Consider the following 14,888-nt stretch of genomic DNA (forward strand, 5'->3'; position numbering starts at 1 on the left):
GCAGGATCAGACCAAGGGTCCATCTAGTCCAGCACTCTGTTCACACAGTGGCCAACTAGCCGTCGGCCAGGGATGAACAAGCAGGACCTGGTGCAACAGCACCCTCCTGCCCATGTTCCCCAGCAACTGGTGCACACAGGCTTATTGCCTCGAATACTGGAGATAGCACACAACCATCAGGGCTAGTAGCCATTGATAGCCTTTGCCTCCAGGAATTTATCCAAGCCCCTTTTAAAGCCATCCAAATTGGTGGCCATCACTACCTCCTGTGGTAGTGAGTTCCATAATTTAACATAATTCTTCTTCTTCTTCTTCTTCTTCTTCTTCTTCTTCTTCTTATTATTATTATTATTATTATTATTATTATTATTATTATTATATTTCTCAAATCACACAATTTAGAAATTACTAGCATAGCCTAAGTCTAGAAGGGAAGCGATAGGTTTAAAAGAAAAGAGATAAAAAAGGTGTTCTTAGCATCATTAGGGGACGAAGCCATTAGGTGAGTCCAGAGAGCTGCTTCCCAAGTTTGCGGCCCGACCTGCATGCTACACCAGAAGCATGGCAACGGGTGTTCTTGTGTAATGTGGGTAACAGCAGGAATGCAGAACTTCTTTCTCCCCCAGGGCCGAATTCCATTCCATTCCAAGCTTCTGGAGGACGTGAGGATGGAGAAAGGAGTTACATACTGACTGGAGTCTTTCCCAGCACTTTCTGCAGATGCTGTGGATTGAGCCGGGGAGACCTCCTGCATACCTAGAAGTGTTTTGGTTTTACACAGAAGCACAGAAACATATGAAGAGGCACAATTCAAAATGCTGGTTATGACCTATAAAGCCCTATATGGCTCGGGTCCAGGTAATTTGAAAGACCGTATCCTCCCTTATGAGCCTGCCCATGCTTTGAGATCTTCTGGAGAAGCCCTTCTTTCAGTCCCACCATCTTCACAGGCGCGCTTGGTGGGAACATGGGAGAGGGCCTTCTCGGTGGCTGCTCCAGTGCTCTGGAACTCTCTTCCCGGGGAAGCTAGGCTGGCTCCCTCCTTGATGGGCTTTCGGAAGCAGGCGAAGACTTTTTTGTTCCAGCAGGCCTTTGGAGAATAATCTGGCCCTCCATCTATGTTAATGTCTTATAATTTTGTTGAGTATTTTAAACGTTTATGGTTTTGTTTCACCACCACCCCAATGTATGTTTTAAACTTTGTAAGGCCGCCTTGAGGCCCAGCATTGGGCAAAAGGCGGGATACAAATAAATATAGTAATAATAATTATTATACTGGGGCCTTATCTACACCAAGCAGGATATTGCACTATGGCCATAGCTAGACGGGGCTTTGTCCTGGGGCGAACCCCGGGATCATCCCTGTGCATCCACATGACGCACAGGGGATCCCGGGATCAGGAAGGGATGATCCCTCCCTTGCCCCGGGATCTCGCCCTCCACTTTGGCCCCTATTTTTCTGCGGTCCCAGGCTGAGCCCGAGACCGCGGAACGTGTGGCTAGGTGCTGTGGGTTGACCCGGCTCTGTGTGATTCCTCGCGAGGAGCCGGGAGCCGCGCACGGGGCGCAGTGCTCCTCAGGAGCGCTGTGCCCATCGGGGGTAGGGTGGGGGGGAGTGGGAATTTAAATTATTTTTTAAAAAAAGACTTACCTTTTGCGCATGAGCGTTCGTGCGCTGCTTGCCCTTTAAAAAAATGGCGGGCGCGATGTCTCTCCTTCTGAGGTCGTCGTGCGTAAACAGAGGAGGGATCACGCGTTAAACACAACGCGAGATCTTCCCTCCTCCGTCGCGGGATAGCAGGTAGGTCTAGCTAAGGCCTATGAAAGCGCTATGAAAGCGGTATATAAAAAGGCAGGAGCCACACCAAGCAGGATATAGCGGTATGAAAGCGGTATATGGTCTGTGTCAATGGGCCCCAACAGTTGTCAATCCAGCTATAAAGCAGCAGTGTAGCTCCTGCCTTTTATACACTGCTTTCATAGTGCTTTCATAGTGCAATATCATGCTTGGTGTAGATGAGGCCTGAGTCTCACCATTAACAGCAGGTGCTCTAGCACTGAGTTAGAGCCATTCTCTCGCTTTTCTCTTTCCCCCCTCATTATTATTCCCCTTCAAAGGCAAGTCATAGAATCATAGAATAGCAAAGTTGGAAGGGGCCTACAAGGCCATCGAGTCCAACTCCCTGCTCAATGCAGGAATCCACCCTAAAGCATCCCTGACAGATGCTTGTCCAGCTGCCTCTTGAAGGCCTCTAGTGTGGGGGAGCCCACAACCTCCCTAGGTAACTGATTCCATTGTCATACTGCTCTAATAGTCAGGAAGTTTTTCCTGATGTCCAGCTGGAATCTGGCTTCCTTTAACTTGAGTCTGTTATTCCGCGTCCTGCACTCTGGGAGGATCGAGAAGAGATCCTGGCCCTCCTCTGTGTGACAACCTTTTAAGTTTGACGTTATGGAGCTGGTTGCCCTTGTGCACAGGTAGTTAATATATGCAGGTAGCACCATAACTAGGGCTTTCCTGAGAATCAGAAGGAAAAAAATATAGTCCCCTGCCCCCAAGGAGCTTACAATAGGAAAATAGGCAAGGGGCCCGAATGAAAGGAGGAGCAGGGAATGTAAACAAACATAGAACTATATGCCGAGGAAGGCAGTGGAATTTTTGGCCTGTGTACATAAAGCCTCCCCACCCTATGTCATCAACAACTGTCTTTAAGCTCCTCAACAATTAAAAGCATTGTTCACTGTGGGTTGTGCATTAACGGTAGCTTGCTTCCTAATGTGGGAAAAGACTCCCAAGACTATGGCTTATATTAAAAAGTCTCCTAGCGTGTTTGTTTGGGTCGAGAGAGAAAATTCTGACCATCCTAACCTTTCCATATGGAAGTGGAGAAAGTGTGTTTTAAAAAAAGAAAAGGACATTTAAAAAAAAAAAGCCAGTGAAGTTAAATTCTCTGTTGTTGTTTTTCCAAGTTAAAAGGGGGCAGTTTCTGTAGCTGCAGCTTCTCTCACTCCCAGATGACAAGCTGCACCTGCCAAAATTCTTTCTTTTGCACAGTTATTAAGACGACATCAGCCCCGTCCAAACTTACAACTCATCTCCCTAGCTTGGAACAGGTTGCAGGCTATGTTATGTAAGGACGTCCGGATCCAGGTTTCAGGGGGCCCTGAGCAAAATGCCATCTTGTGGGCATCCTCCTTGGAATCATAGAATAGTAGAGTTGGAAGGGGCCTACAAGGCTATCGAGTCCAACCCCCTGCTCAATGCAGGGGGTTGGACTTTATTTATTTAAGTATTATTATTAAGACATTTGTATCCCGCCCTACATCACAAGGATCTCCCGCTTTGACTGTGGGGGTCCTGGTAGGCTCATTGCACTGGGTGGCTTCTCACAATGCCCTAAGAACAACAGTGGGCAACTTCTTGATCATCCCAGAGTACAGGACATGGAATAGCGGGCTCAAGTTACAGGAAAAACTTCCTGACTGTTAGAGCGGTACGACAATGGAACCAGTTACCTAGGGAGATTGTGGGCTCTCCCACACTAGAGGCCTTCAAGAGGCAGCTGGACAACATCTGTCAGGGATGCTTTAGGGTGAATTCCTGCATTGAGCAGGGGGTTGGACTCGATGGCCTTATAGGCCCCTTCCAACACTACTGTTCTATGATTCTGTGGGTTGGACACACACACACACACACACCCCTGGACCTACTGCTGCACTGCCAAATAGGCTTCTGAAACTCAGTATTGGGGAGGGGAGGGGGGATCCTTTTAAAAGAACAGGTTCACGGTTTGCCTGCAAAATTCAGCAGCACGTTAGCAGGGGGACAAACGGCTGTTTTCGCTGCCACCTTTACTACCGGCAAAAAGAGCCTACTTTTCCTCGTGCCGTCGTATTTTGCTGAGAAGCTGTGAATTGCGCTTTGAAAAGAAGGCTTGACCCCTTTCTGCTGCTGCTGAGTTTTGGCAGCTCAATAGTGGTGGTGGAGGCAGGGGGCATGTGTGGACAGCCCCTGCCCTTGAGTAATGCTAGGTTAAGGGAATGCAGGAATCCTAGAATTGTAGAGTTGGAAGGGGCCTACAAGGCCATCGAGTCCAACCCCCTGCTCAATGCAGGAATCCACCCTAAAGCATCCCTGACAGATGGTTGTCCAGCTGCCTCTAGTGTTGGGGAGCCCACTACCTCCCTAGGTAACTGGTTCCATTGTCGTACTGCTCTAACAGCCAGGAAGTTTTTCCCGATGTCCAGCTGGAATCTGGCTTACTGTCACTTGAGCCCATGATTCCGTGTCCTGCACTCTGGGAGGATCGAGAAGAGATCCTGGCCCTCCTCTATGCAACAACCTTTCAAGTACAGCTAGTTCCAGCCACTTGGCGCAGCTTGGAGCGCTGGGCTGAATTTTTTAAATAGGGGGCGGGTGGGAAAGGCAGGGATCTACTATGGGCCCTGCCAGGGTCTTGGTACACTGGCAGCTGCCCAACAATGCCGGATAATGTGGACATAAAAACAGAAGAAGAGTGTTGCTGTATTAGACAAAAACCCTCTTTAGTACAGCACCGGCTGTTGCTTCCCAACAACTGGTACTCAGAACTAGGTGGCAGCATTTAGCTATCACTAATTATTTATTTACAATATTTGTATACCGCTTCACATCCAAGATTTCAGCATGGTGAACAGAAGATAGGAATCATCATCATCATCATCATCATCCATCAATTCCAAGAAACAATAGACCATGTAACAGGGGGATGTAAAATTCTGGCAGCAATGGATTATATGGAAAGACCCAATACAGCTGCAAAAATAATTCACCAACAACTGGCCATCAAATTCAACCTCATCCAACAACCTACACCTTGCTATACGTACTCACCCCTAACAATCTTGGAAAATGCAGATCATAAAATATCCTGCGACACAGCAATTTATACGGACAAGGCAGTGCCTTGCAACCGTCCAGACACAGCAATCATAGACAAAAAAGAAAAACACACATACCTCATTGACATAGCAATGCCTAATGACAAAAATGTTGTGGAAAAGGAAGAGGAGAAGAAAGAAAAATATAAACCACTGTCTATGGAAGTTAAAGAACTGTGGTAGCAGGAAAAGGTCACAATTATTCCAACAGTCACGTCAGTCACCGGCATCACATCAAAAAACTGTACAGAAAACCTTCAGAAACTGGGTCTACCACAATACATCCACACCAACATCCAGAAAGCAGTCATACTTAAAACATGCTCAATTGTCAGGAAATTCCTGAATCAGTAAAAGACAGCATGATCTGGCGAAGCCCGTCATGTCCGTCCAGAAAAACCACCACGAGTGAGAAAAGAGATGATATAATAATAACATGTTAAAATTATTATTTTTAAATGAAACAGAATTCTGAGAAGACCGTGGCTGGTCACTCAAGGAAGGCTTCCTGAATTTATAATGTTTTCAGGAAGTGCTGGAAACAACACAACGTTGGCACCTTCCTGATTTCCAAAGTCAGGGAATTCCATAGGCCGGGAATTCCTATCATGCCCTGCCCGCCATGGATGGACTTCTCCTACATGAATCCTCTGTTAAAGCCATCAAAGTAACGGCTTGCAGCTAGGTTACCTGGTGGAACACCTTCTGCCATACTTACCTACCTGGATGTTAAGGTCATGGTCTGAGGCCATGCTGGTTGGGGATGATGGGGCTTATAGTTCAACCCACCTGGAGGGGAACCAGTTTGGGGAAGACTGCTCTAATCCGATTATTCTTCTACATGCAGTGCACGAAACAACCCATGTGCCTACCAATAGGGCCACACCTTTTTTCATTTTGATTTTCTAGTAGTAAGTAACCTGATCATTTTATTTTCAATAACATCCTGGTAGTAGTAGCAACCTGATACTTTCAACAGTCTTCTAATCGTTAGTACAATTACCTTGGTCTGGTTGCCAACAGGCTCCTCATCATTTTCGGTTCTCTGCAGAGACAACAAATCAAGCTGCTGATCAGGTTTATCGCATACGGGCTTTGGTTCATCCACATCAACCTCCTGCAAAGAAAACGGGCCTGCTCAGACAACATGCTAAGCCACGGTTAGGCTGCTAACCCTTTTTGCAGCAAATGGTTAGTGACTGTGTTTAAACCATGCTTATGTAGCCACCATGGTTAGGAACGGTTCACACGACACGCTAAGTCATGTTTCACACAAGACACTAAACCAAAATGTTTAGCTCAAAATGCTCAAACTACCGTGGCTTAGCGTGTCGTCTGAACATAGTCACGGAGATGTTACGTGGGGGGGAGAGGCCATGCTGCAGCTTTCTGTTGTTACAAACGCTTCAAAGATGTAACACCTCTCAATTCTGGATATATATTAATTCTGCAGCCAAAAATGCAGAAGAGTTGGGAGTCACAACAATCATGTGGTCTGAAATAATGGCCCTATAGCCAATATAATGATCCTTAGGACAATCTGGGGATTATAGAGGTGAGAGAAATTACAACAACCGTGTGCGTGAATTGAGAACACTGTGAGTTGGTATGAAGAGTCTATATGCAGAGTCGTAAATCACGTTTATGCTTCTCCTGCCTCCCCGTAGCTGTTTCCTTGTTCCTGTCATAAGCTGACACCCTGTAATTCTCACCGTTGTGTTTCCTCTGCCTCCCTTCACACCTTGAACTATATATCTTCGTCCACATGTAGCCCCAAGGCCTGAACACTTCTGCCCTTCATACCGCCGCCACGCTGTCCCTGCTTCCTTGAACTTCTACGATGGCCGGATTTCCCCAGCGTTCTTTTCTGCCTTGTTTGCATTATGCCAGCTGTCTTGACATGGGTTTTTTTTCTCAAGCACAAGTGCTCGGATGCTGCATTTTATTTTGACTGGTTTCTCTTAGGCTACAGGGACGTAGCAAACCTGGAGGCTCATTCCCCCAGCTAGCTAATGAAAGTCTCCCTGGGGCAATGGAAATATCATTATTTATTTATTTATTTATTTACAATATTTATATACCGTTCCCCATTGAAAATTTCGGAGCGGTGTACAAGATAAAAATAAAATAAAAACCAGAATAAAACACTTTAAAATAGATTTTAAAAGGAGCAAATGATTTTAAAAGAAGCAATATGAGATCTGGATACTTGGCTCAGCAATACTACAAACGAGAATTGTTGTAGATCACAAGCTGAATATGAGCCAACAGTGCGATATGGCTGCAAGAAAGGCAAATGCTATTTTGGGCTGCATTAATAGAAGTATAGCTTCCAAATCATGGGAGGTACTGGTTCCTCTCTATTCGGCCCTGGTCAGGCCTCATCTAGAGTATTGCGTCCAGTTCTGGGCTCCACAATTCAAGAAGGACGCAGACAAGCTGGAGCGTGTTCAGAGGAGGGCAACCAGGATGATCAGGGGTCTGGAAACAAGAGACTGTTTCTCTCTTTATGAAGAGAGACTGAAAGAACTGGGCATGTTTAGCCTGGAGAAGAGAAGATGGAGGGGAGACATGATAGCACTCTTCAAATACTTAAAAGGTTGTCATACAGAGGAGGGCCAGGATCTCTTCTCAATCCTCCCAGAGTGCAGGACACGGAATAACGGGCTCAAGTTAAAGGAAGCCAGATTCCAGCTGGACATCAGGAAAAACTTCCTGACTGTTAGAGCAGTACGACAATGGAGCCAGTTACCTAGGGAGGTTGTGGGCTCTCCCACACTAGAGGCCTTCAAGAGGCAGCTGGACAACCATCTGTCAGGGATGCTTTAGGGTGGATTCCTGCATTGAGCAGGGGGTTGGACTTGATGGCCTTGTAGGCCCCTTCCAACTCTGCTATTCTATGATTCTATGATTCTATGATCTTCCAGTCGTTTTTGTCTGTTTGTTGAAAGAGCAATTCAACAGGAGACCCAGGTTCTTACTACAGCCCCAAACTAGACATTTTGGGAATTTCTATCGAGAGAACTCTTTGCTCCCTCGCTTCTTCTTGTCTTTGCCTCTGGTCTTCACTGGACCTACGGATCTGTGGCACTGCATGCCAATTATCTGACAGAGAAAGAACGGCCACTGGGTGGCTACCTCCCACCCCCCACGCTTTCCAGGAACAACATCAAGGTGAAAGGGAGATCAAATTGGCCCCATACATTGGCCAGGGAAAGAAAGCTGCAGGGAAACCGTTTCACCCTTCCTTGATATAGACAATGGCGCAGTTCAGACAACACGTTTCTCAATGGTGGTTTTAAAACTCCACGGTGGAGTTTTTACACCATGGTTTTGAAACGTGTTGTTTGGAGAGAAAACTCCACATAATGGTGGAGTTTTTTGGTTTTTTTAGAAAACACTCCACGCTGAATATCCACACTATTCAGAGCAGGGTTCCTGCACAACCGTTGTGTTGTGTGTTGTGCAGAGGGCTACATGGAGTTTCCCACTGAGTTGACTTTTCCCACTGGCTACAGAGTTCCCTGGCAAAAGTGGCGAGAGGAGCGAGTGCCGCTCTAGGACAGCCACCAGGATTGGGTTTTTTTGCAGCAATGGCTGATGGGATACCATCGGGAGGACCAGGGGAGGGAAGAGGGTGGAGGAACTGTCAATCAAACATCACCTTGACTTTTACTCAACTCCACGGGAGCCCACAGTCACACAATGTTGGAGTTAGAACATGTTGTGTGGGGAGTACCCCCTACGAACTCAACCACTGAGTGGAGTTTTCCCACTGTGCAGAGAAACGTGTTGTCTGAACTGAGCCAATATCTATAACAACTTTGAGACTAAGAACTGATGCCAGAGTTTTGGTTTTTTCCTCCTCCCTTCCAATTCCTTTTCCTTTTATGTCATGACTTTTCAATCGTAAGTCTGAGGGCAGGGACTGTCCTAGTATTCAACTTAAGCCACTCTGGGAGCCTTTTTTGACTAAAGAGCAGAGTAAAAATGCTGAAAATAAATAAATAAAAATAAACTCCCTAGCAATGGAAGCTTCCCATGGCATGTACTAACAGTGAAACAGACATGAGTGCACATTTACTTCTAACAGTTCCAAATGCAAAATGAGTGCTTTCAGGAGGTCTGAAAAGTTCCTTTCCCCTCTCTTTCCCCTTGTTCACTAGGTATTCTTCCCCTAATCGGTTGCTGCTGATTCTCCGTTTGCCCCTACATGCACAACTTGACCATTTTCTTGGCAGCCAGTCAGTGACCACTTAGAAAGTGTGATGACATAATGGCATTACATAGCCAGATTTGGCTATGTGGCAATGTTATGAAGCCAATGCAGAGCGAAGGCAACACCTCTTGGATTAGCATTCTCCTCACTCTGAATGGACACATTTTGGGGGCTTCTCCCACAAGCCCCAAAAATTGCCAAAAGAGGAAACAAAAAACCACCCCCTTCAGGTTCAGTCTTCAATATGTGATGTATTTATAACCCTACTGGAACTAAAACCTGCCCCGAAGGAAGAAGGTAAGGAGAATCTGATCCTGTTGCTTGTCTCCAGAGGTATCTGGTACAATTCAGCAGCTCCTAGCATGATGAACATGCATGTTCAAATATATTGTGAACAATTTGCAACTGACAATTTTACAATATTTGTTATTCTACAGGGAATCTTAAGACCCACGAAACTCTGTGTTGTACTTACTTCATTGTGGAATGAACTGTCTTCAGCTTCTTCAACCAAGGAAGGCAGAAGGGACACTGAGCCCCGCTTTTTGGCCTACAATGCACATGGAGAGAGAGAGAGAGAGAGATCTCAGTAATCTGCTGCAGCAAAACAGGCCAAGATTTTATTCTGTCCTCGTCAAAGTTTAATGAGCAACCGGTTTCTCACAAGTACTAAGCAACCAATCAATCCAGGCTTTTTAGTTCCTCAGATTTAAAAACAGTGCTTTTCAGATCTTTGCACTGCTGTTGCCTTCTGCTATTGGTTTTGTTTTTATTCGGTGGCTATTTTAATTTGCTTTCGATTTTACGTTATGTTTTTCAGTCCTTGCATTTCATGCTTTCACCTCTATTTTGTGACCTGCCCAGAAAGCTCAGGCTATTTGTTATATAGAAATGAAGTAAATAAATAAATAAATAAACGAATGAATGAATACATAAAGATACCCCTGAGCTTCAGCGGAGGCCTTGCTGTCAATGCCAAGTCCTAGAGTCCTATCCAGCAGCAACACAGCACTTCGCCTTCTCTGTGGTGTCCCCTCTCTCTGGAATGCCTCCCTTTCTGGGGAGGACCATAGAATCATAGAATAGCAGAATTAGAAGGGGCCTACAAGGCCATCGAGTCCAACCCCCTGCTCAATGCAGGAATCCACCCTAAAGCATCCCTGACAGATGGTCATCCAGCTGCTTCTTGAAGGCCTCTAGTGGGGAGAGCCCACAACCTCCCTAGGTAACGGATTCCATTGTTGTACTGCTCTAACAGTCAGGAAGTTTTTCCTGGTGTCCAGCTGGAATCTGGCTTCCTTTAACTTGAGCCCATTATTCCGTGTCCTGCACTCTGGGAGGATCGAGAAGAGATCCTGGTCCTCCTCTGTGTGACAACCTTTTAAGTATTTGAAGAGTGCTATCATGTCTCCCCTCAATCTTCTCTTCTCCAGGCTAAACATGCCCAGTTCTTTCAGTCTCTCTTCATAGGGCTTTGTTTCCAGACCCCTGATCATCCTGGTTGCCCTCCTCTGAACACGCTCCAGCTTGTCTGCGTCCTTCTTGAATGATACGCACTCCAGAAAGTGCGTATCACCGAGCGCTTAGCCGGTGCAGTGCTCAGCAAACTCATGGGTCAGTTGCCCTGCAAGTTCTTCATTCCCGACTGTGAATGACTCAAGTTATTCAAAGGGAGTATTGGCTACAAAACAGGATGGATCATCCTGAAGTAGTAGTAATGGCTGTGGCCTTAGGCTAGCTTCTCCCAACCTGGAACCCTGGTACTACAATTTCCAGGATCCCTGTCCATTGTCCATTCTGGCCGGGGCTGATGGGAGTTGAAATCTAAAACTTCTGGAGGCACCAGGTTGGAGAAGACTCCTTAAGGTCACAATCCTTGATAATAAATTCTAATCAATTGTGTAAAATAAAGTCTTTTTTCCCTTTCTGAAGTCACAATTTCAATGAATAAATTTCCATTGACACTTCCAAATAAAATAGAAGGAATTTTAAAAGACACTGTCCATCAGAATACAACTCGCACATCCAACACTGACTTTTGTGGTTTTGCAATCTCACTTTATTTAATGTATGGAATTATGCATTACCACCAAAAATAAAAACCCTATATCTTTGTGTCTAGCTCTTCCCTTAAACCCCTGTAACATAGGGGGTGTTCTACCGGTTCTGGATGGGATTGCACTCACCCTGAAGGAGCAGGTTCGTAGCTTGGGGGTTCTTTTAGATCCATCATTGTCACTTGAGGCTCAGGTGACCTCAGTGGCACGGAGTGCCTTCTACATAGCTTGGTGGCCCAGCTATGCCCCTATCTGGACAGGGATAACCTGGCTTCAGTTGTCCATGCTCTGGTAACCTCCAAGTTAGATTACTGCAATGCGCTCTACGTAGGGCTGCCTTTGAAGACGGTTCGGAAGCTGCAGCTCGTGCAAAATGCAGCGGCCAGATTGATTTCGGGAACCAGAAGGTTCGACCATATAACACCTGCTCTGGTCCGCTTGCACTGGCTGCCTGTATGTTTCCGAGCCCAATTCAAGGTGCTGGTTTTGACCTATAAAGCCTTACATGGCTTGGGACCACAACACCTGATGGAACGCCTCTCCCGACGTGAATATACCCGGTCACTACGTTCAACATCTAAGGTCCTCCTCCGGGTGCCTACTCTGAGAGAGGCTCAGAGTGTGGCAACGAGGGACAGGGTCTTTTCGGTGGTGGCCCCCAGACTATGGAATGATCTCCCTGACGAGGCTCGCCTGGCACCAACGCTGCTATGTTTCCAGTGCCAGGTTAAGACTTTCCTCTTTGCCCAGGCATATGGCGGCACATCTTAATCACCCACATGTTTAGTTTTTTAACAGTTTTTAATGCTTTATGTGTGTATGTTCTGTGTTTTAGAGTTTTAAATTTTGTATACTCGTTTTTATCTTAATTTTAGAATTTCTGTAAAAGAGAGCCCTGGCTATGGGAGCGGTATATAAGTGCAATAAATAAATAATAAATAAATAACATGTAAAAGGCATAACACACATTTTCCAACAACGTCTAGACAATTTTCTCTATTTATTTAAAGTATTTCTACTCTGCCCTTCATTGTCAAATCACAGGACAGTTTACAAAATGCATTAAAACAGCAATTAAAATAAATGCAAACCTCCCCACCCCCAAATCTATTGTGCTAGGTATGAAAATCAACCAATGCCTAGGTAACCAATGCCTAGGTTGAGCTTTTATATTGTATTTTATATTATGGTTTTATACTGTTGTTTTATACTTTGAATGGTTTTAATTTTTGTGAACCGCCCAGAGAGCTCCGGCTATTGGGCGGTATAGAAATGTAATAAATAAATAAATAGATGTATTTTCAACAGGTGCAAAAACATCATCAAAGATGCTGCCGATCACACTGCAGGAGGGAGAGAATTCCAAAGGGGGGCACCACAATGGAAAAGGCCCTCCCCCTGGTGGTTGTCAGATGTACCTGTGCAGGAGACAGGACAACCAGGAGGCCCTGTGTGGGATCAGGAATGAAATCAACAGAAGGAAGCCATTTTTGGTGGCAGCCTTTTGTCTCTGGTGATGCCTAGTTCCAGCCAAAAATAATCTAACTAAGATTCCTCATACATCTGGAGGGATCCAGCGTTCCACCTACCTGCCGGTCAGCACCACTTCCGCTTGCCTCTGGCACTTGTGATTCCAAAACGTCTTCCAGGTTGGGTTCTTCTGGCCGCTGGTAAAGCTCCACCAAGGAATTCTTCATAATTGCCAGGATGTCCTCTTTCCTCTGGCACAGGAGGGCAATCCGCCGCTTTATCTCTTCCATCTCCTCGCCCTAAGGAACAACGACGCTCAGATGTGACATTTTTCACAGAGGTGGGGGCGCAAAAGGGAGGGGAGAAAGCAAACGGTTTACACCATCTTACTGAAGCATGATCTTCCAGGTTCCCGTCAGCTCTCTTCTTGGTGCTGAAGCGTTTCCCAATTGCTACTGAGAACCAGAGCAAAGGGCTCAGCATGAGCCTCAAGGCCTGCTGGATGCGGACACAGCCGGCCATAGCTGAGTAGGCAATGTTTCATTCAACAATGAACGGCACTCTGGATGCTCACTAGGCTTGCCTGAGTTGTGGGAGTGGAACGCCTGAAGGTCAAGTGGTCAGGAGTTCCTCGTGTGACAGGCAGAATGCAGCTCAGTCATATTACTAATCTAGACAGGTCAACCGATCTAATATCACTTCCTGTAACTCCGAAAGAGGGTTGATTTGTTCTTAAAAGTTTTTTTTCCCCCTAGCTCAAGTGGGACAAAAATGGAAAATAAGCAATGGAAGGATAAGAATTTTTTACTCAAGAAGCCAAAAACATGCTCTGAAAATCCAAGCCAGCCTCCCTTCTCCCAGTGTTGCCACCGAACCGATTATTTGTGTGTAGGTAGGTCCCATTCAACCTAGCACCCTAGCAATTATGCACTTTAATTAGGGCTTTGCACTCTGCATATTACAAAGAGGTGTTGCTAATGGTAATGCAATTCAGAGAAGCAAAGGCATTACCAAGGTGGCATGACCAAATCACTTCCTGGCTTTACAGTCTGAAACATTCCTATTCCCTTTTATCATGCTACACTGTTTATTCCGTTTCTTGTTTAATGCGGATCTCCTTCATGTGCTCATGTGAATGAGCGCACTGGAACCATGTGCTGTTGAAAAGGATTTCTCTCACCCTGCTCGGGTGTCCTGGCCGAACTTGGATCTCACCCATTCAGAAGACACCTTAAACCATGGCTTTAACCACGGTGGTTAAGCCAGAAAGCTGGGCTGTGTTCAGAAGACACCTTAAACCACGACTTTAACCATGGTGAATAAAGCAAAAGGCCTTATTCACCATGATTAAAGCCATGGTTTAAGGTGTCTTCTGAACATGGCCTAGGTTTCTGGCTAAACCAGCATGGTTAAAGCCATGGTTTAAGGTGTCTTCTGAACGGGCCCATTGACTACATATGTTTAGAAGCCAGGTTAAGACCTTCCTCTCCCTGCAGGCATTTCATCTTTAACCTGTTGCTCTGATTATTAAGTTTACTGCTGGCTCTTTAATATATTTTTAGTATGTTGACACTTGTATTGTTGTATCTGTTTTTTGGTTGCTATTATATTGCTTTGGTTTTTATGACTAGAAACCGCTCAGAGGGCATCTGCCATTAGATAGATATGATAAATACATAAGTGGCTCCCAGGGTGCAGGGTGTGTATGTGAAGCAGGACTAAAATTACAAGTGTAACATCCATACATCTGGAGAAAGCAACGTGTAGAACTGTCATTTTGTCCAAAGGGCTGCCTAAACGTCATCTTTGCCCCGCAGTAGATGCAAATCAGTGCTGTGTCATATATGACCCAGCTGCCAGTTCGCATCCACCACGGGGCAAATAGACAAAGGTGCGTACTGAAAAAGTCGGGGAATTACTCCGACTTCTCCCGCTAAAGCAAGGTCACCGTGGCTCTTCTGTAGTCTGACCTCGCTCTGGCGTCAAGCGGGGCGGCGTTCCCGGGCGGAAGACAACCTCTGATTGGTCGCCAGAAGCTGGGAAAGGGGCGGGCCTGGTGAGCCGAATGGCTACCGGAAAACCCGTGCTGCCATCTTCGTAGGGATTACTTGCCGCCACCCCACAGGGCTTAGCAGCAGCGTGGCATCAAAGCGGAGCCGTCAAGGCAGGCTCCCAATCACTGCAGTCCAAACAGCACACATGGGCACCGGAATTCTAAGCCT

General features: G+C 46.0%; 1 protein-coding gene across 1 annotated transcript in view; it reads right to left on the bottom strand.

Moving 5' to 3' along the window:
- LOC134393168 (nesprin-2-like) overlaps nt 1–14,888 on the bottom strand; it is a 272,899-nt gene that overhangs the window by 139,246 nt on the left and 118,765 nt on the right. Inside the window, exons 45-47 of the mRNA XM_063118134.1 lie at nt 12,786–12,965; nt 9,615–9,689; nt 5,924–6,037 (exon numbers count right to left, since the gene is read on the bottom strand). Of these exons, the coding sequence (XP_062974204.1) occupies nt 5,924–6,037; nt 9,615–9,689; nt 12,786–12,965 (369 nt within the window). The remainder of the gene's footprint in view (nt 1–5,923; nt 6,038–9,614; nt 9,690–12,785; nt 12,966–14,888) is intronic.

The sequence above is a fragment of the Elgaria multicarinata genome, chromosome 2 (genome assembly GCF_023053635.1).
Source record: "Elgaria multicarinata webbii isolate HBS135686 ecotype San Diego chromosome 2, rElgMul1.1.pri, whole genome shotgun sequence".
In the NCBI taxonomy this organism is placed as follows: Eukaryota; Metazoa; Chordata; class Lepidosauria; order Squamata; family Anguidae; genus Elgaria; species Elgaria multicarinata.